The following is a 20,686-nucleotide window of genomic DNA, read 5'->3' on the forward strand; positions in this document are numbered from 1 at the left end:
AAATAAATCACAGCCTGCCAGAGGTTTGGAGTTTCCGAGGTGCACCTGAACGCAGCACAGTGTTCCAATGCTCCTGATTGTCCTCAAACGTCTCTTTGGGTGTTTCCTTCCTGCTCAAAGTTTACTTTCACTTCCTGAACTTCGTGGAGTGGAGCTTGTTGTTGGTGTGTGAAGAAACTGTAAGTTTGCTTTGTTTCCTCCTTTAACAGTTTGTCTTTAGGAACTTTACTGTTTGTTCAGCTCGTGTTTGATTTCTTCACACAACAAACTGTGTGTGTTTGTATTTCCGGTCTCTCCATTAAAGTCAGTGTGTAATGTTTCCTGGCTAACATCAGCTGTGTGCAGCTTAGTTCAGCACAAATCTGCCGCTCCATAGTTCACGGTAACGGACTCACAGCTGGACCAACGAGGCCGAGTGTGTCCGCCACTCTGAGCTACGTTCATGTTTGTGTACTTGTAGTTTGTACTTTGAGTTCACTCAGAGCCCACAGAGGACGCAGCGTACGTGATGACGTCACAGCCCTTTACCTCCTTTACTGTCACTGTGATTAATGTTTACACACGAGACACCTGCAGAGCTCTGACGCTAAGCTAGCACACAGCATGCTAACACTAAGCTAAAGCTAAGCTAACGCTAAGCTAACGTTAAGCTAGCCAAGAACCCAGAGTGAGTTAAAGCTGAGTAAACACTGACCCCAGACCAGCACCGTGATAAAGTGAGCTGCTGCTGCTGAACTTGAACAGGTAACAAAGTGATGAGCAGTCAGGCTGCAGGTTTCTACCTGTTCATGTTTCTACAGTAGAATCACTTTGAAGTGTCTTTGTGCTGTTTCATCTTTGATTTGTGTTCATAAACACTCAGAGAAACATCACGTGACCTCATCAGGATCTGTGTTGGTGTGTGGGGCTGTACCTCAGCTTTATGTTGTTACATGCTCATTTGTTCATTTTAACATCAAAGTAATGTTATTAGGAGTAATGAAGTAACGTACTCCATTACTTTTAATCAAAGTGTTCTGTGTAATATGTGTAATAATGACTGTTTTGAGTAATGACCAACACTGATCACAACAAAGAGGAAATGCCTCCAACATGCACAAACATTTGAGCCACAACATGCAGTTAATGTGCACAAATGTCTTTGATATGCTGCTCAGTGATGGTGGTGACTGTCAGAGCAGAGCTACTGAGAATCAATAAGTAATATCAATGATGGGATCAGAATCACTAAATTCTTCTCATCCCTGTCAGTATCATACATGTGCTGTATAATGTGATAAATGTAGAGGTGCTGGCTGTTCTCTCACTCTGCTGTTTAGCTGTAAAGGACGCCTCCCTGCCTTTGTCTCATTCATGACCTTTAATAGTCTCTTCTAACATGCAGAGATCTGTATGATCTGTTTCATAGAGTCTAACCAGCCTGTACAGGTAACAACAACAGTCACTGCATCACTGACACACAAACGTCATCTCTGTCAATAACAACATTCATACATGGAATAAAAACACATCAGTGGATCATTGCTGGAGCTGATGTTTGTGCTCCTGGTGCAAAGGCTCTCAGTTTCCTCCTTGAAATAACATCAGTGGTGGGTCAGCGACATGCTTTCTTTCCCTCTCAGGTTTAAATATCTGGGACTCTCCACCGTTTGGTTTTAGAGCTGAAGAAGCTTCTCTGATGAAACGTCTTCCAGAAACTTAAAGACGTCTCTTTTCTCTCCAAGCTCCTTAGATCACATGACCTGGATGACTGAACCTACAGACACATTGACCTGGTTTCATGGTCACATGACAGGTCAGAGGTCAGTTCCTCCTGTTAATGTGAACTCACTGAGTGTTTGTGGTTTACCTCTCAGACTGACTGAAGATGATGATGGAGGAAGAGGAGGACAGAGCAGAGTCTGCAGGGTCCAGCTGTCCGTCTGTGAGGAGTGACCGGTCCAAAGGTCGAAATCCTCCAGGCTTCAGTGGTGAACCTGGAGCAACGAGGTCAGAGAGCTGAACTCACTGAGTAACAGAAATAATTCTGCACTGACATTATAATCAGTGTTGACTCTGGTTGATTGTCTGACTGTGTTTGTGAGCTGAGAGGAAATGAAAATGAGTTTGTAACAAAAATCAGTTTTGTCCAGTTTTCCTGTAAAAAGCTGAACTCTAATCTAAGAGGATGTTACTGACAGGAAACAGCTGCATTATCTGCAGTCTGTGTGATCACAGCTGCTTCAATCATGTTTGTGTCTGCAGAGGTCAGAGGTCACAGTCTGCAGGGTCCAGCTGTCCGTCTGTGAGGAGTGACCGGTCCAAAGATTATAATCCAGCCTTCAGTGGTGAACCTGGAGCAACGAGGTCAGAGAGCTGTGATGACTCCTTTACATGTTTGTGTTTCCTGGATAAATATGACCTGAAACATCCTCAGATTGTTACAAAGATTCATTAAAAAGAAAACAATGAAAGAGAAAATATCCAAATGTTCGACTTGGTCATTTGCTGTTTGAGGACAGTGATGCTCATATCTGTGGGGAAAGTGTGACCTGAGTGGGTTCATGTTTGTCTTTAAAGAACAGAGCTGCTCTGATTCTCTTTGTGTCTGATCTGTTAAACAGTCTGAGAGGTCACACAGAGACCCAGCAGCTAAAGCCTGGATCATACTGGCTGCTGTTACTCCATCAGGACAACACTGAACCACAGTGGTGTGGATGTAGTGGATAAATCCCACCATACTGATGCTCAGAGTTAACCACAGGGAACAAAACCAGATGTTACCTTCAGATTGTGACCTTTGGAGTGGACGATGCAGATTTCAATAGAGAATAAATGTTGTTGTTTTTCAGCTGTGAAGAAAGAATCTAATTTTCTGAACTTAAGAATTTATGATGCTGGAAACAACATGGAGACTATAACACAACATTTCCACTGTGTTCATAGAATGAATGTAAAACTGTCAGACATTCATTAAATATGCAAAATGTCTACAGAAGCATCAGAGGGTCAGACGTGAAGCACTCAGTGATTTTGATCAAATGACTCATCAGTTATTGATCTGTACTACACTGATCTACCACGTTAGTAAAGCTGGTGTTCTGGTGGTGGAGGGAGACTCGGATCATGTTCTGGTTTTGGAGCAGTGATCTGCTGATGGTTCAGTTTGATGAGCTTCTTCAAAATCATCCCTGACATCACCACTGAAAGGACGTCCATGAAAACAGACTGAAAATTACTGATATGTTCACAATCTGAGAGTTTAAAACTTGACAGACTTGATTCAGATGAAGTTATTTGAGCAGAAACTCCTGGATCTTTATCCTGTGTTGATCTAATCCTTCATGGTTCCTCCACAGAGTGGACCAGCAGAGCTCAGAGGTTCCCAGTGGTCAGTCTGCCCAGCAGCATCAAACACAGCTGGACTCCATATTTATGGTCTGTACATGTACAACAACTACTTTATTATTAATATTAATAATAATGCATTTATTTATAGGTCCCTTTCAGAACACCAAGGACTCTGTGGACTAAATGACCAAAAGAAACAAACTTTGAAATCAGACGGAGCAAATGTGATCACAGGGAAACGTTTTAAACATCGAGGCTTTAAACAGAAACCAAAGTGAAACAGTTTGTAGTCGAGATCAGTGGGAATGAAGCTGAATAACTGTTTCTTCAATAACTTTGAGCAATAAATGACAAATATGATGGAAATTAGCAGCATTAGCACTTACTAATGATGTGAGCTGACACTCTGCTGTATTGAGACGACCACATTAGGTGGTCCTCAACTGTAATGGAAACCAGTGGATCCAGTCCAGTCGTGGTGACCTGTGGTGAGTCGATCTGAGCAGCTACTAATGGAAACAGGGCCATAGATGTGTTTGTGCTTAATAACAGTGAATCACATGAGTTTTACATTACAGTTAAAATCTCATGTTGTTTGTTAAAGTGTGCAGTTCAGGGTGTGTTACTAAAACACTTTCCAAAGACCCAGCCCCCATAAAAAGCAGCCAATCAGCTCCTAAGAGTTACACACCCACACATATCTATCAGGTTAACTCTGGTCTAACACACTTGGATTTAGCTTGAAGAATGTTCCTGTACGAGGACTGAAAATGATTTAATAAGCAGCCAATGTCCAAAGAACAGCTTTGACACACCTTCATAAAACCTGCAGAGCAAAGAAAAACCAGCTGAAAGTCTGGCTGCTCTTATGAAAAGTACAGAGAAATTATGGGTCGCTCAACACTTGTGCACAATATAAGAGTTTAAATAAATCTAAAGAATAACTCAAAGTCCTACAATCATACTGATAAAGTCATCTACAGCTAACTATCCAAGTGGATTTGTTTAAGACAGCTCCATCTGCTGGTGGCCCTCTGCAGGTGCATGAAAGGGGCGTGTTTATAGTGAAAGTAGTAGAGAAAGTAAACCCCACGGGAAGGAGGAGGACTCTCAGCAGCTTCCAGCTCATATTCAGACATTTGACTTCTCACTGAAAGCAGCAAGTTTGAGTGTCTGTACCTTAGTTCGAAGAGATAACATGTCAGTAGTAATTAGAGTTGATTGAGCAATGCTGTCCTTGTAATGTAGTTTATGATTTTTATGGACAAGTCCAGTTTTTCTGTAGAGCCTCTCAACTTGGTGACAGCAGCAGTGGAAGTTCACGTGTAAACCAGAGCAGCAAATCAGGTCCAAATGTGTTGTTCACAGTGAGTGGGATCATCATTGGCTGCTATGTTAACCTCCTGCAGCAGGATGTGTTTGGTCAGAGAATGGATAGATCACGAAGTCATTGTTGAGTTTAGGGAGACAGTAGACAGTTGGAGGAGGTTCAGCCAGTTGACACACAGTAGATAAAATAACTGAAGGCAGGAGCAGACACCTGTATGACTTTCCACCTCTCACATAGATTATTTCCCTGGGCAGCGCCACAGGGCTGGTAGATGTAAACAAAGCTGGAGGAGAGGATTGATTCATCTGAGAAAAGTCACAGAGTTGTGTCTTGATGCTCAATCATCCAGGTACGTAAATCCCAAAAAGCTTGATTCTGTTCATCTGGATGTTTTCAGTGGGAGAAACGTTTCATCATCATCAGGTGACTTCTTCAGTCTCAGCTGACTGCAGGTTTCAATCTCATAAACAGGACATTTGTATGACTGAAACCAGCCCACTGAAGGAACAATGGGCTGGGAGGTCAGTTCATTGATCATTGGTACGCATATTGTCAGGACCATTGATCAATGGTTGTTGATCAATGGTCATGAGTCCAGTTCACAGAGAGCTGGGGAATGGCTGCAATCACAGCATGTAAGATGGTGACAAATGTACCCTTAGGCCCCTCCTCCATTCAGAGATGGTCTTTCCTTTTCACATAAATGGCCTCCTTGACTCCGCCCTCAAACCAGCGTTCACATTTACTCAGGACCTTCTTGATGTGAAGTTCTTCTGCTTCGCTGGCTGCTGTGTCTGTGGGGATGGTGTTTGTTCTGTGTTGTAGCATCCTGATGACGCCCAGTTTGTGCCCCAGTGGATGATGAGAGTCAAACCTTAAATACTGATCTGTATGCGTAAACAGAGTGAACCTTTAAGACCAGTTGTCTGTACGATCAACTCAGTCACCTGAAACATCTCCAAGTTTTTGGCTTTGATCATCAACCTGTTGGTAGTTCAGCTCTGAACACCAGTGAAATGTTTCTCCCACTGAAATCGCTGCATTCATATGAACAGCATCAACGTTTTGGGATCATGGAGTTGTGGACAAAGTCTCAGTTAATCAGATAAAGTCAAACCTATAATTGGTAAAGAGTTCGTGGATGATATGCCCCTTGATGGTAAAGAAGTGGATGTTGTGTGGACTAAAGTTCAGAGTGGTGGGTCATTCATAAATATTCTGTTCCAGCTGCTGGAGGACAACATCATCACTTTTGTGAAGAACGAGCTGAAGAAGATCCAGAAGGCTCTGAATCCAAATAAGCCCCAGTGCTTGGAGTTTCAGAGGGAGGATGATGAGCAGAGGAGAAACAGCAGAGAGGCATTTGTGAAGATCACAGTGGACTTCCTGAGGAGAATGAAGCAGGAGGAGCTGGCTGACCGTCTGCAGAGACGTAAGAGGATTTATCTAAAGATTTAAGCTGCTGGATAAATGAGAGACTTGTGACACCAGTGTGTTCAGTCATTTCTCAGTGGGTCAGAAATTGTCATCAGCATTTTGTAAAATGTGATTGTTAAAGTTGTATTTTTATTATTATTATTCAGAACTTCCAGCTGCTGTTTGTCATCGTAACCTTAAGTCTAAGCTGAAGAAGAAGTTCCAGTGTGTGTTTGAGGGCATCGCTAAAGCAGGAAGCCCAACCCTCCTGAATCAGATCTACACAGAGCTCTACATCACAGAGGGAGGGACTGCAGAGGTCAATGATGAACATGAGGTCAGACAGATTGAAACAGCATCCAGGAAACCAGACAGACCAGAAACAACCATCAGACAAGAAGACATCTTTAAAGCCTCACCTGGAAGAGATGAACCAATCAGAACAGTGCTGACAAAGGGAGTGGCTGGCATTGGGAAAACAGTCTTAACACAGAAATACAGCCTGGACTGGGCTGAAGACAAAGCCAACCAGGACATCCAGTTCATATTTCCATTCACTTTCAGAGAGCTGAATGTGCTGAAAGAGGAAAAGTTCAGCTTGGTGGGACTTGTTCATCACTTCTTTACTGAAACCAAAGAAGCAGGAATCTGCAGCTTTGAAGACTTCCAGGTTGTGTTCATCTTTGATGGTCTGGATGAGTGTCGACTTCCTCTGGACTTCCACAAAACTACAATCCTAACTGACCCTAGAAAGTCCACCTCAGTGGATGTGCTGCTGATAAACCTCATCAGGGGGAAACTGCTTCCCTCTGCTCGCCTCTGGATAACCACACGACCTGCAGCAGCCAATCAGATCCCTCCTGACTGTGTTGGCATGGTGACAGAGGTCAGAGGGTTCACTGACCCACAGAAGGAGGAGTACTTCAGGAAGAGATTCAGAGATGAGGAGCAGGCCAGCAGCATCATCTCCCACATCAAGACATCACGAAGCCTCCACATCATGTGTCACATCCCAGTCTTCTGCTGGATCACTGCTACAGTTCTGGAGGATGTGCTGGAAACCAGAGAGGGAGGACAGCTGCCCAAGACCCTGACTGAGATGTACATCCACTTCCTGGTGGTTCAGGCCAAAGTGAAGAAGGTCAAGTATGATGGAGGAGCTGAGACAGATCCACACTGGAGTCCAGAGAGCAGGAAGATGATGGAGTCTCTGGGAAAACTGGCTTTTGATCAGCTGCAGAAAGGAAACCTGATCTTCTATGAATCAGACCTGACAGAGTGTGGCATCGATATCAGAGCAGCCTCAGTGTACTCAGGAGTGTTCACACAGATCTTTAAAGAGGAGAGAGGACTGTACCAGGACAAGGTGTTCTGCTTCATCCATCTGAGTGTTCAGGAGTTTCTGGCTGCTCTTCATGTCCATCTGACCTTCAGCAACTCTGGACTCAATCTGCTGGAACAACAACAAACAAAGTCCATATGGTCTATATTGTTTTGGAAACAAAAACCTGAAAAAGAAGTAAAATCTGTAGAGAAACACTTCCACCAGAGTGCTGTGAACAAGGCCTTACAGAGTCCAAATGGACACCTGGACTTGTTCCTCCGCTTCCTCCTGGGTCTTTCACTGCAGACCAATCAGACTCTCCTACGAGGTCTGCTGACACAGACAGGAAGTAGCTCACAGACCAATCAGGAAACAGTCCAGTACATCAAGAAGAAGCTCAGTGAGAATCTGTCTGCAGAGAAAAGCATCAATCTGTTCCACTGTCTGAATGAACTGAATGATCGTTCTCTAGTGGAGGAGATCCAACAGTCCCTGAGATCAGGACGTCTCTCCACAGATAAACTGTCTCCTGCTCAGTGGTCAGCTCTGGTCTTCATCTTACTGTCATCAGAAGAAGATCTGGATGTGTTTGACCTGAAGAAATACTCTGCTTCAGAGGAGGCTCTTCTGAGGCTGCTGCCAGTGGTCAAAGCCTCCAACAAAGCTCTGTAAGTACATTTGTATTCATATGCTTGTTGACAAAAAGCAGGTGTGATCAACTAAAACCACTAACAAAATAACCCCCAAAACCACAGTTATGAGTGCTGGTGTCTGAAAAGTGTATACAACTGTTAAGTGATAATCAGTACTCATTTTGTTCAATACTGAATACCTGTCGGCATTTCTGAAATTTTTCTGGGTGTAACTGTCATCAAAGTTACACCCAGACCTGGCCTTGAGTTGTTATCTGAGTTTTAATCATGAACTCTTCTTAAACGATGACAAAATCAAGAAATTTGGCACGTTTTGTTGATACCAAAAGCCTATTGAACTATCCACTGTTCTTTTACTGCTCTGTTCTCTGTTCTCTCTCTGATTGTTTCCACATGTTGCTCGTTACTTTCTTGACAAAAAGAGAATGGAATATTGCTAAATGTTATGTAATCTCATTACACTTGATCAAAAGTAAGTTTTTTTAAATTGTTTTTCTGTTATTTTTCAGACTGAGTCTCTGTAACCTGTCAGAGAGAAGTTGTGAAGCTCTGTCCTCAGGTCTCAGCTCTCAGTCCTCTAATCTGAGAGAGCTTGACCTAAGTAACAATAACCTGCAGGATTTAGGCGTGAAGTTTCTGTCTGAAGGACTGAAGAATCCACACTGCAAACTGGAAACTCTCAGGTGAGATCAAGCATTTTGTAATCAACTGGCAGAATTAGCAAATTAATAATAAGGTAATCCTTTAATAAGAGGAGATATGGGGGTGTTCTGATGTGCAAAGTACTCTTATGTTGAAAGATTCTAAAACAAGAAGTAGTTCCTGGGAACTGCTTTCTGTTTTATTGCTGTCTAAGTAGAAACTTGCTGATGAAATTACTGATGAGTTTGCAGAGTTGAATCCACAGAACACAACACAAATATTCTTACACCCGACAATATGTACATAGTCATGGTGTTGGGTGCTGAAGATCATAATTAGAAATTTAATTATAAATTTCTTTAAATGCACATTCAGGTCTGTGACACTCATTCAGACCGTGAGCACTGGCTCTGTGCTACATACAGACATTTCTGCATCCTTGCCATTCAAAGGCACTTTGTTATATATAGTTTATATATGTAGTATTCAAAACTGAACTGTAAGCTTGGTTTTTTTAAAGGAAGCAATTTTAATTCAGTGTTTTCATTAGTCTTAATTTTATACATTTACTACCACTAAGAAGAGAACGGACATGACCTTAAGGCCTGGACAAGTTTGAAACCTTTTGTCCTTCACAATGGAAAATGGGTATCACTTTATCCAGCTTCTAATTTATAAATTCTGCACTCAGCTTTGCCGTCTCCAATATCACTGAAATTCAGCCAGATGCTGCTCATTTTATGCTTTCACTTTTTCCTGACACGCTTGAATTTAAACCTGTGTCTGTGTGTACCAGGCCTGTACCACTAAGCTTGCTTTCTTCTGAACGTTTGCCCCCATCCCTTTCTTTAAATAGTGGCATGATCCCAGGCTGTCTCTTAATGTGATTGGCCACATGATGTGTCCATCAGAATAAAGTCCCAGCCCTGCTGCCATGGAATATCAGCAACCCTGAAAATTCTTTAATAACTGATATATGAAATTATCTCAGGGGCTGAATTTGGCCGACGGGCCATATGTTTGACACCCCTGGTTTAGACAGTTTAGCATTCTATGTTCTACTGAGTTAACTCCAAGCTGAGTAGCAAATCAGCTAACTGCAGCCACAAGCTGCGACTGGTTTTCTTTGTGGATGATGATGTATTCTCCCTTTACTAGGTTCACTCAGGTGTTCCACTCATGGTTGTTATTAACTTCCTGTTTTATTTTGGTAGTTTTCATCTCTGGTGTCAAAGGTTTAGTTTTACTTCCTCCCCTGACATTGTCTACATGAGTTTCAGCTGTACAAGGTTTTATTGCGTGTTTATTGATTTGACGCTTCTTTTTATTTAACTATTATTGTTGACTTCTAAACAATTGTTAAAAAGTATTTTCATTGAAATATCAAATAATTTATTACTTTATCAGCTAATTCATTATACTTCTCTAAATAAGGGTGATAGTGTGTGTGGGTTGTCTTCAGATACTCTGCTTCCTCCCACAGTCCAATGTGAATGAGGCCCAGCTGTAAAGTCACAGCAGTCACACTGTATGTGTCTCATTGTCACTGGAGTTTAGGCTCCATGCATCCAGCTGGTGCTGCAGAAAAAGTAGAAATGTTTCAGTTTGGTTCTAATCTGCTGCTGAGTCTCTTTTACAAAGATAGAACTGCAGCTAATCATGCTCATGTAGCCAGTTAGTAAAAACCCAAGTCACCGTCAGACTAGGGTTGCCAACTTCCTGGGACACCTCGTGGCCAGGGCCGGGCGACCCAGTTGTCTCCACCCTTCCAAGTGTGGTGAATTTTTTAGCTCTTTTTTTGTGTGTGTGAAATTATTTTTTTAACCATTTGACTTGAAGTTGATTTAATGATGCATATTCTTTGTGATATGAACACATGGGAAACAAATGATCATTTAGCCATTTATTTGTAGCGCAAAATGACAACATTAACACAATAAAACAGGTCTCTTTCTTAAACAGAAGCCTGTCATGCTTAACTTTAAAGAATATAAGTTAATCTTTCTTTAAAAGAACTCTGTCCTGCTTAACTTAAAATTATATAAATTTATAGAAAACAATAGAAAGAAAAACATTCTTATAACAGTCCACATGAAGTGCATTTAGTGCAGCTGGCTTCAGTTGAGGTATTATTTCAGCTTTTCTAATGCTAATCAGCTGCTCGTGTTTGTAAACCTGCTTGTTCCCATGATTACGCATCTTAACTCATCATCATTATTAATCTATGTATTACTTTTATGTATTAGTCATCTATTCGTTGTAATCATCTATCCTTGCAGTTGTTTATTACACAAAATAAATTATATTATCACACTTCTGGCCACATAGAGTTGATATTCACTGCACATGCTCACATTAACCTTAACCAGAGGGTTTAAAAACAACAACAATGTCTACATACCATATCTTCTGCTGCCATGGCCTGGTCAACAACAAATTGGTTAAGGGTTCCCTGAGCTTTCATGCCACTCATGTGCCCACCACTAGAAGCATGCTGCCAGTCCACCATGGCCTATGAAAAAAGTGCGACGGCACACAGTGCAGTGCGCTTTATAGGTGTTATCGCTCACTTTTTCCAGCGAGGTGTTTTCATTTTCCCATTCCTCCCTGCACTTATGCAGCCTTTTTTTTTCTTTCTCGGTGGGGTACAAACATTGCTGGTCGAAGGTGTACTGTCGTCCGAGACTTGCACCGCAGTGTCAGCGTTTGTTTCCCTGTTGGCCATGCTTCTTTTTGTGGTCATCTGTTGTCTTCTGGTATTTTCTCAGCGAGCGACCTTTCCTCTACCAATGAGATAAGTGGTAATCTGAATTGTCATACTCGTGCGTAAGGTCATTGGTCACAAAGCAGGAGAGGGGCTGGGAATTATGTTTTCAAACAAAGCGTTAATTCCATTAACATTTATAGACTACTTTTGATTCTCTCTGTATTACAGGACAAAGTGCGTCCCTTTGGAGCTCAATACGGGACGTGTACTTTTTATTTATTTATTTATTTATTTTATTTTTTTTTTTGCCTGTCCCGTTTGGCTCTTTTGCATCAGAATTGTTGTCTAAAGTCAAAGAAAGATGCCCAACGGATTTACTTTACCAAACTGACCATCCCAGCCTTGCCATAATGGTCCATTTGATTCACCTTTTATTGTTTATTTTATTTTCACTTGCTGAATACGGGACAGACTTGACTGGGGGAAAGAAGGGGAGAAAGAAAGAGGGAAAGAGAAACAGCTGAGAAGAGGGACGGGGGAGAAGGGCAAAAAACAAAAACCAACAGAATGGGCAGGAAAAAAAAATGCATCTATCGATCACCTGGATCACCTGCTGAGAAAGAAAAAGGAAAACAAGCAGAAGAGAACAAGAGTAATAGAATAAACAACATCACAATGATATATGGGAATATGACAGTAAATACTAAATATTAAACATTATTGTGCAGCACATAAGATCAACAGAACACAGTGTGCTTTGAGGTAGGAGCCAAAAAGGGTGTAGTTTGTGGGTGTGATCACCCGTGTGTACACCTGTGAGCATGGACGCGCTTGTTTTTTAAAAGGTTCCTTCATGTAATGATCTGCTAGAGGGTGTGGGGGGGCCACAGCCCCGTCCTCCAGGGCATGAAGCAGGTATGGAGGAGATCAAAACTCCAGACATCCAGAGGCCCCCAGAACACAAGAGACCAAGGAAGACCCACAGAGGGGCAGCCGCACCACTGACGTGTACTTTTCTTTCTAAATACGGGACGATTCCATTATTCAAGGGACGGTTGGCAACCCTACGTCAGACACAGCAGACATTTAGTGATGATCTCACTGTATGTGGTCTTTTAGCGCCTCCTAGTGGTGAATTTGTGGAGTGGTGTTAGTCTGGGTGAGGAGTGTAACTATCCGGTTGTTCAGTGATGACGTGACGAATCCTACTTCCGGGTCTAAAGTAGTCTGCGTTTAATATGGCTTTTGTGTTGTTAACATGTTTAATGTTATGTATTTTCTTCTATTTGATCTCAAAAAGCTCCTAAAACAGTCAGTGATCCCTGTTGACCTCCCTCGGCTTTTATTACCACTAATCATTTATTTAAGCTCAGTTTTTAAAACCTTAGGATGTAACTACAGCCCAGCCCATGCAGCAGTATATGAATGACTAACCTCGTATTGTGGATGGATTATCTCAGTTGTTCTCCTGGCTGAAGTTTGGTCCTTTTACAGCATCCTGCCATGCGATTACATTTGTTCCTGACCACCGAGAAAAAGTTAGCTTGTTTATATTATGCTAACATAGCTGTGTCGCTAGCGGTCACGTAGCACATCATTATATACCAGCTAGCCCAACTTCAGTAACCCTACAAGCGTCACTGCTGTTTAGTTTTCTGTCTTCGTTTATGCTGGAAGTGATAACAGAGCTGTACGTTTTAATTTGTTTCCAAAACCCCGCAGTCAGGACATGCTATATTGTATTTAGATAGAAGCTAGCGAGCTAACTCCCTGCTAACTTCTAACTCCGTTAAATGTCATAAATTCCGTTTTCATGGATGCCTGGATGTTAAACTCAATTGTTACACCTGGTAGAGCAGAACGCTGATCATTTTATTAAAGATGAAAGATTTTAGACAGTTTTTCAACTCTCAGTAATGCCATAGTGATCGTTTGATATATGGACCTGCAGCAGAGTTTAGACCCAGACACGGCTAGTGACGTCAGACTGAACAACCGGATTGAGTGACACAGACCGAGCCTGCATGCTGGTAGCACCTTAGCCACAGCTCGGGTGTGGAAAAGCTGAAAAAGAAGGTTTTCTAGTTTGTAACGAGGAAAAAACTGAGAGGACTGAGTTAAAGAGAGGCTGGAGAGTAACACAGAGCAGCAATGAAAGCTGTTCACACAGTTTAGACAGTTTAGCATCAAATGTTCTAGTGAGTTAGGTTAGCTCCATGCTAACGAACAAATCAGCTAACTAGCAAGCCAGCTAACTAGCAAACCAGCTAAATGTAGCCACAAGCTGCGACTGCGGTTTTATAACGAGAGCATCAGACACTCAGACTGGTTTTCTTTGTGGATGATGATGTATTTTTATTCTAATCCTTCATGGTGATGCTGCCATTCACCCACTGCTCCTGGCAATGTTGCCAACTCCTCAGTAAGGAAAATTGCTATTGACTGTCCTAAAAGTTGCTGGAAGGAGGTCAGTGTGAATGGACTGTTGTCATTGGTCTGAATGTGTCACTATAAACATGTGCTCTTCATTATTGTGTGTGTAGAACAACAAATAAAACCAAATCACAAAAAGCTTCAAGTCAAAAACACATGAAACTTTGAGGGTTTTTCCCTAGGATGAGGAAGCAGACTCGGCCCCAAACAGCTGGATATATGGATGGTTACCACAGCAACCACAGCAGTGCGCTCTGAGTATATTTAGTTGTATAAAGGTGTTTGTGGTGTGTTGCAGCTGAAGCAGCCTCATGTATGTTGACACAGGGAAAAAATAGTGTGAGAACACTGTTCACAGCAGTCACAGCTCGCTGCCTTCAACAGTCTCTTCCTTCCTTGTTTAGATGTCACTGATATCACCGCTCTCACACTGACCACCTGTTGGAGCTAACATGCTAACATGGCTAACAGCAGGATCACTACATGTAGTCCTTAGTGATGGAAACTGGAACCATGAAGTCAGTGATGCTGGAATAAGCATCTCCACAGTGACACTAATGGTAACTATCATGACTCTTTGATGATATTCTGTGAAACACTGACAGAGAAAAGTGTTGGACAAATCTGAACAAGTCTACTTAATATACACGACTGTCCATAATTTTGATGGACACATGTTTTGGAGAAACGCCCTCCCTCCTGCTGCTCAGTTCACTCCGCTGTTCCACTCATTTTTGTTCATTATAACCTGTTTTATTTTGGTAAGTATGGTCTCTGGTGTCAGATGTTGTCTGGATGAGTTTCAGCTGTGTCACATGACCCTCCTGTGTTGACCTCAGCTGTATAGATGGCTCTGTCCTTCCCTCAGTCTTTATGTCAGTGTCAGTTTCTCCTCCTCATGTGCTGCCGGCCTCTTTTAGATTCTCTTTAGTTTGTTCCTCGTGTCCTTTCATTCCTCAGTTTAAGACACCAAACTCATCAAAGGTTCAGTCTGCCTCCTGAAACACTCCCATTCATGACATGAGACCAATACAAGATGTCCTTGGCAGCACAAACACTGTTTTAAAAGCAGCGATGGGCAAAGCCAGGCTTCGTCAAACTGAAACACTGGAAGCATTTGTGCCATCTTGAAGATGCTGTTCTGTGAAACGGGGACACAGACGAGCCCAGCACAGTTCACAACACAACTACAGACACACAATACATCAGTTTAGTCAAACATAACAGACTGCTGTGTTTACTGTAATAGGCACACAGGTTTACAGCTGTTTGTTGGCCTCATGTTTTGCTCCCAGCCGTGAAGCTTTGGATGCGTTATGTTGACTTTGAGGTTTTCTGGGAGTTTGTGTCATCAGTTCTACACACTGTCAATCAAAGTTACAAGCTGGCGTGGCGTTAGCTTTGATTTGGAATCACTTTGAAAAAGATACATTTCCATGAAAAGATTAAATGTGTTTTCTTTCTTTATACAAAGTTTGTCCCATTTTCACAGGCTCATTCTGACCAATCAGAAGCCTCCATTTCACGCACATCTTTAAGTCGTCCTCAGCTGAACATCTTCTGAACCATTAAAAAACTTTCCTGAACTTTACCTTCTAACACTGGCCTGATGTTTCACTGTCAGTCTGGAGTTTGGCTCATAGTGAACCTGCACAAGTCCTGTTGGATTTGACAGACTCAAAAAGGAAAATAGAGCCTGGAATCAATGTGTTTTTCTAGCTTTCCTTTTTATAGGATCAGTATTTTCTGTATTTCTACACACAGTCTGTGAGTAACAGCTGACAGTGAGGATGATATCCCTGAATGCAGTACATCCTATTTTCTGTTGTAAGTAGAAAAAAGTAGAGCGCAGACAGAGCTGAAAACTGGGGCCCATTCTTCGTACCTCGCTTACTACATCCAAGATCAAATGACACATCCAAGACCAAATCATCGCGCTAACCGTGAGCTCGCTAATCCGGTTCTCCGAACACACCTGTTGTTGACGATTAGTACAGCTGGATGAAGTAATGTGACATCACTGGGTGTCGTAAAAGGGGCTACGCATCGATAGTAGAAACATTGATCAGCAACCCGCTGATTGGTCGGCGAAAATGTCGAAGGAGCGCGCTCGGTATTTTCCGGCAGCAGAGCAAGAACTCTTGAGTGAGGGATTTCAGGAGTTTCAGAGTTTAATTAAAACGCAAGGGAACACTGCAAAGGCTGCAAAAGCAAGGAGAGAGGGCTGGCAGGAAGTTGCTGACAAATTAAACTCGTAAGTAATTTAATAATAACAATAATAATGGAGTGGATTTATATAGCGCTTTCCAAGGCACCCAAAGCGCTTTACAATGCCACTATTCATTCACTCTCACATTCACACACTGGTGGAGGCAGCTACGGTTGTAGCCACAGCTGCCTGGGGCAGACTGACAGAAGCCAGGCTGCCATATCGCGCCATCGGCCCCTCTGGCCAACACCAGTAGGCGGTAGGGTAGATTTATTATATTACACTATATTATCCAATATTATATTACATTATATTATATTATAATATGTTATATTATATCCTCTTTCACATTAGAGCCACAACAGGACCCACTAGAACATGGGAACAAGTAAAAGTGAAATAAGAATATTCTACAGAATGGTAATATTTATCACTTATATTGCTTTTAGTCTCTTGGAAAGAGACCCTGGAATAATCTGTTTGTTTGTTCATAACAGCAACCAAGAAAAGGGCAGAGCAAAAAAAGACAGGTGGTGGTCCTGCACCCCCTCGTCAACAAGTTGGTTGAGTAAATAATACCCTCACGGGAAAATCGATATCTCTCAATGAGCACACTGTCGCGCTGAGCTAAAGGATCCTGTCTGTCCCGCAATATACGCTGAATTCTGAGGACTCTCCTTATCAATCTTGCACCTTCCGCAATGGGTGGCTCGCGTATACGGACAGCACATGGCTGCGACAGGCTTCCCAAATCCACCTTCGCTTTTATAGCCGTGGTCTCTCATCTTGATTACACAAAGTAATTTGCAATTACTACTCTGAAATATGAATTACATCTGTAATAATCACATACATGTAATAGAATGTTAATAGTACATTTCCCTTTTTTAGGAAATGACCTGTATGTATCTGTGTGAAATCAATAAAAGGATCAAGTGCTGCATTATCTTTAGTTACATTGATGTTATTTATTTATGGTGAAACAGTGGAAAAATATCGCTGTTGCTTTCGTATAAATGACGTGGACATACCTGCGTGGCCGCGATCTAATCCTGTTTACATAAAGTAAACCTGCTCCCGAGCAGGTTTACGCTTACGGCTCTGTTGCTATGACAGCAAGTCCCGGATGAGCTTCGGAGAACCGAATGATCCAGGATCACGCGAAATCGTCAACAATCTAATCCAGCTAACTTACTTAGCGAGGTACGAAGAACGGACCCCTGGTGCCTGTTTGATTTAGTCCTTGAAGCAGTTTTTACTGTTTTTACTGAGATCTTCTAATGATGTTACAGACAGTGTGTGGCTCTCTCTCTGCTGATAGGACTGAATGTGTGTGGAATAAACTGAAGCAGTGATATAAAAGCATCATTCAGCCATTAAAAGGGTCAAAAAGACCAGTCAATGAAAAATGGGAATTCCCGAGACTGGCAATGCCTGGAAGCCGCAGGTATGCCACCTGTGGCAGCTGAGGTCACGTGACCTGAGTGTTTGAACCAGACGTTGGAGCAGCGTTTCCAAACATCTGCACTTCAGAAGCTCCAAAGTGTGGAAACGTCACTGTGGAGCATCTCATCCCTATCTAAGAGATTTTCTTGCCTCTGCAAAGCGAAGCTTGCAAACAGCACCATAGTTTGTCAATCCCAACCAATCAGAGCGCTCCTTATGTCACGTCACATGACTCGTGTGTTTTCCTCTTTGCTTAGCACCCAAAGAACTAAAGAAAGGCTAAAAGGACATTCAGCCAATCAAATCCCTCCTAGGAACAGGAAGTCTAGAGAGGAAATGGAGCAGAGAAGGAGACTCACCAGTTTAAATGTCTGAGTTTTAAACTGGTGACCCTCTAAAGAGGCTTTTATTGACTCTTTCTGTTTTCTTTACAGCTTTTTTCACCATTTAAACTGTTTAATATCAGATTTAGAAATAACTTTTGGACAGTTTTTCTACATTTGCACTAAAATGAGACATAAATAATGACTTTCTGACTTTACGTTGGACTAATCTAACGACTCAGCCTGGCTATGTTGGACTGGGTGTGGCAGCAGCTCCCAGTTTGAGTTCAGGAGACAGACACCCTCTCTACTTTGAAGATCAGCTTCAAACTTTCCTTTTTGATAAAGCTTATAGTTCGAGCTGGATCAGGTGACCCTGAACCATCCCTTAGTTATGCTGCTATAGGCTCAGGCTGTTGGTGGACTTCCCATGATGCTCTGCTTTCTTCTCCCCTCTTTTCACTCCTGATGCTTTTATATGTCACTACTGCATGTCCTTAACTTTTGTCTCTCTGTTTTGTTCTTGTCTCTCTGAGCTCATCTCTTCTCTTTCCCCTCACCCTGCAACCAGTCATGGTAGATGCTCCTCCTGGAGCCTGTTTTCACTGGGAGGATCTTTGTGTCAAAGGGAGTTCTTCTTCCCACCATCACCAAGTGCTGCTCACAGTGGATTGTGTCGCGAAATCTATCAATGTAGAGCAGTGAGACAAACCACGGAGGCCCCAGAGAAGTGCAATCAAACGATGAGTTTATTAACACACAGGAGAAAACATCAGCCTATGTCTTCTGACAAAAATACATGTTGTGGACACTTACAAAGCAGTGGGGTATACGCCCCCCCTTGGCGTCAATAAAATAGTCAGAGTAAAATAGGTTCCAGACATTAGTCACAGTTAATGGTACATCTTGTACATGTTTAATGGCTATAAACAGACACAGAACTTCTCTTTTCTGTAACAGCTTCCATACAAGGTAATAAACTTCAAGCCCTCAGGGTCTCTGGGGCTAATTATTGACTCTGGTCATCTGTTGCCAAGTAGAGTAAATATAGTGAGACACCAAATGAGTTAAGGCCTCAGGCCTGACACATTCCTAGATTATATGTGTTATATGTATTGTAAGCATCCATGCAATCATCCTGTTCTAGTTTCCCTCAGCATGGATCACCTGGAGAGTCACGCCAGTGAAGCTTAAGACCCTTAATGAACCGAACATCAACTCAAAATAAGCACAAATATGCAATGTGTATGAAATACTTCTGACCGTACTTGTAATAAAAGTTAACATAATGGAAGGATCCTCAAATGAACATGTTCAATAGACAACTTTAATGCAATATCAATACTGTGAGAAATATTATTAGATGGAATAATGCTGTAAAGAACATTATTAATGCAGTTATAATGATGCAGATTATATGGCAGCAATAAAAGAATTTCTGTATCTCCACAATTGTCTGATGTTTGGGGCTTTCTCTCTAATATTGGAGGCTGTTACCTTACACTGTTAAACAGCTTCAGATGACTGTTGTTGTCCTTTGGGTATTGTCACTTTTAAATAAAGTTACATTGAATGGATGTAAATGGATAGATGTTATTGTGACAAAGAGAAAACGGTTGTTGACAGATTGATTGTTGTTTTGTGTGTCTGCAGTCTGTCAGGCTGTCTGATCACAGAGGAAGGCTGTACTTCTCTGGCCTCAGCTCTGAGCTCCAACCCCTCCCATCTGAGAGAGCTGGACCTGAGCTACAATCATCCAGGTCTCTCAGGAATGAAGCTGCTGTCGGCTGGACTGAAGGATCCAGGCTGGAGACTGGACACTCTCAGGTATGGATAATGTCTGATAGAGGAGGAAGAGCTGGAAACATTTCCTGTGTCCTTCACTCACTTCCTGTTTGTTTCATGCAGATGAGACATGAACAATCACACATGCAGGAATATTTTCAGGGACAGTACATCTGACAGTACAGGGACATCTTGCACATAAAAGGAGAAGGGGTCCGTAAAAATGTGAAAGGTGGCTCTGTGTGTCTTGAAGTCAGCAAATCTGTGATCAAATTCCTCCTGGAGCCTCAAAATGACATCAACATACTCGTCAGCACTGAATGGTGTGCCTGCATCCACGAGTGCCTTGCATGCTGGGAAATGGCAAAGGTTTGTCTGAGAGAGCTGAGCTTTCCAGAGCGCCAGTTTTGTGGAGAATGCTCTCACGTTGTCATAGGCAGCACTGACAAGTTGCCCCTGGCCTTGTAACGTCTTGTTCAGTACATTAAGCTCATGTGTCATATCAACAAGAAAAGCTGAGTCCATGAGCCATTTGGGATCAGTTAGCACAGGAACACTAACTCCATCCTTCTCCATGAAGGCTTCACTTCTGCTCTCAACTCAAAAAGTCTCTTTAATACATTTCCCCTGCTGAGCCAACGTACCTCAGTGAAGTCGAGCACATCCCCATATTCTGACTCCATTTCCTCTAAAAAAGCACAGAACCTTCGGTGCTTTAAGCCCCTGGATCTGATTTGGTTGATGCATTTCACAACAATAGACATCACATTGTCAAACTTCAGGCATTTGCTGCAAAGGACCTGCTGATGGATGATGCAGTGCAGAGCAATGGCCTCCTCCACGCCTTCCTCTTCCAGTTTGTTTTGTGCCACCAGTCCATGTTTCCTCCCTGTCATTGATGGCGCTCCATCTGTTGTTATTCCAACAAACCTCTTCCATGGCAAACCAACATTCTCAATGGCATCACACAGCTTGTAAATATCTGCTGAGCGGTGGTCTGGCCATGCATTGGAATTACTGTGAGCAGCTACTCCATCACTTCAAAACTGTCATCAACACCACGGACATACATTGGGAGCTGGGCAGTG

The 20,686-nt window shown here is 42.4% G+C and overlaps 1 protein-coding gene across 1 annotated transcript in view; it reads left to right on the forward strand.

Annotated features, from left to right (window-relative positions):
* Positions 1–20,686, forward strand: part of LOC146577133 (uncharacterized) — a 126,438-nt gene that overhangs the window by 65,370 nt on the left and 40,382 nt on the right. Inside the window, exon 12 of the mRNA XM_085268097.1 lies at positions 8,563–8,736. Coding sequence (XP_085124223.1) covers positions 8,563–8,736 — 174 coding nt within the window. The remainder of the gene's footprint in view (positions 1–8,562; positions 8,737–20,686) is intronic.

This window comes from Mchenga conophoros, linkage group LG3, assembly GCF_057382185.1.
Source record: "Mchenga conophoros isolate Kocher_MC1m ecotype Shallow Benthic linkage group LG3, M_conophoros_male_GT1.1, whole genome shotgun sequence".
Classification (NCBI taxonomy): Eukaryota; Metazoa; Chordata; class Actinopteri; order Cichliformes; family Cichlidae; genus Mchenga; species Mchenga conophoros.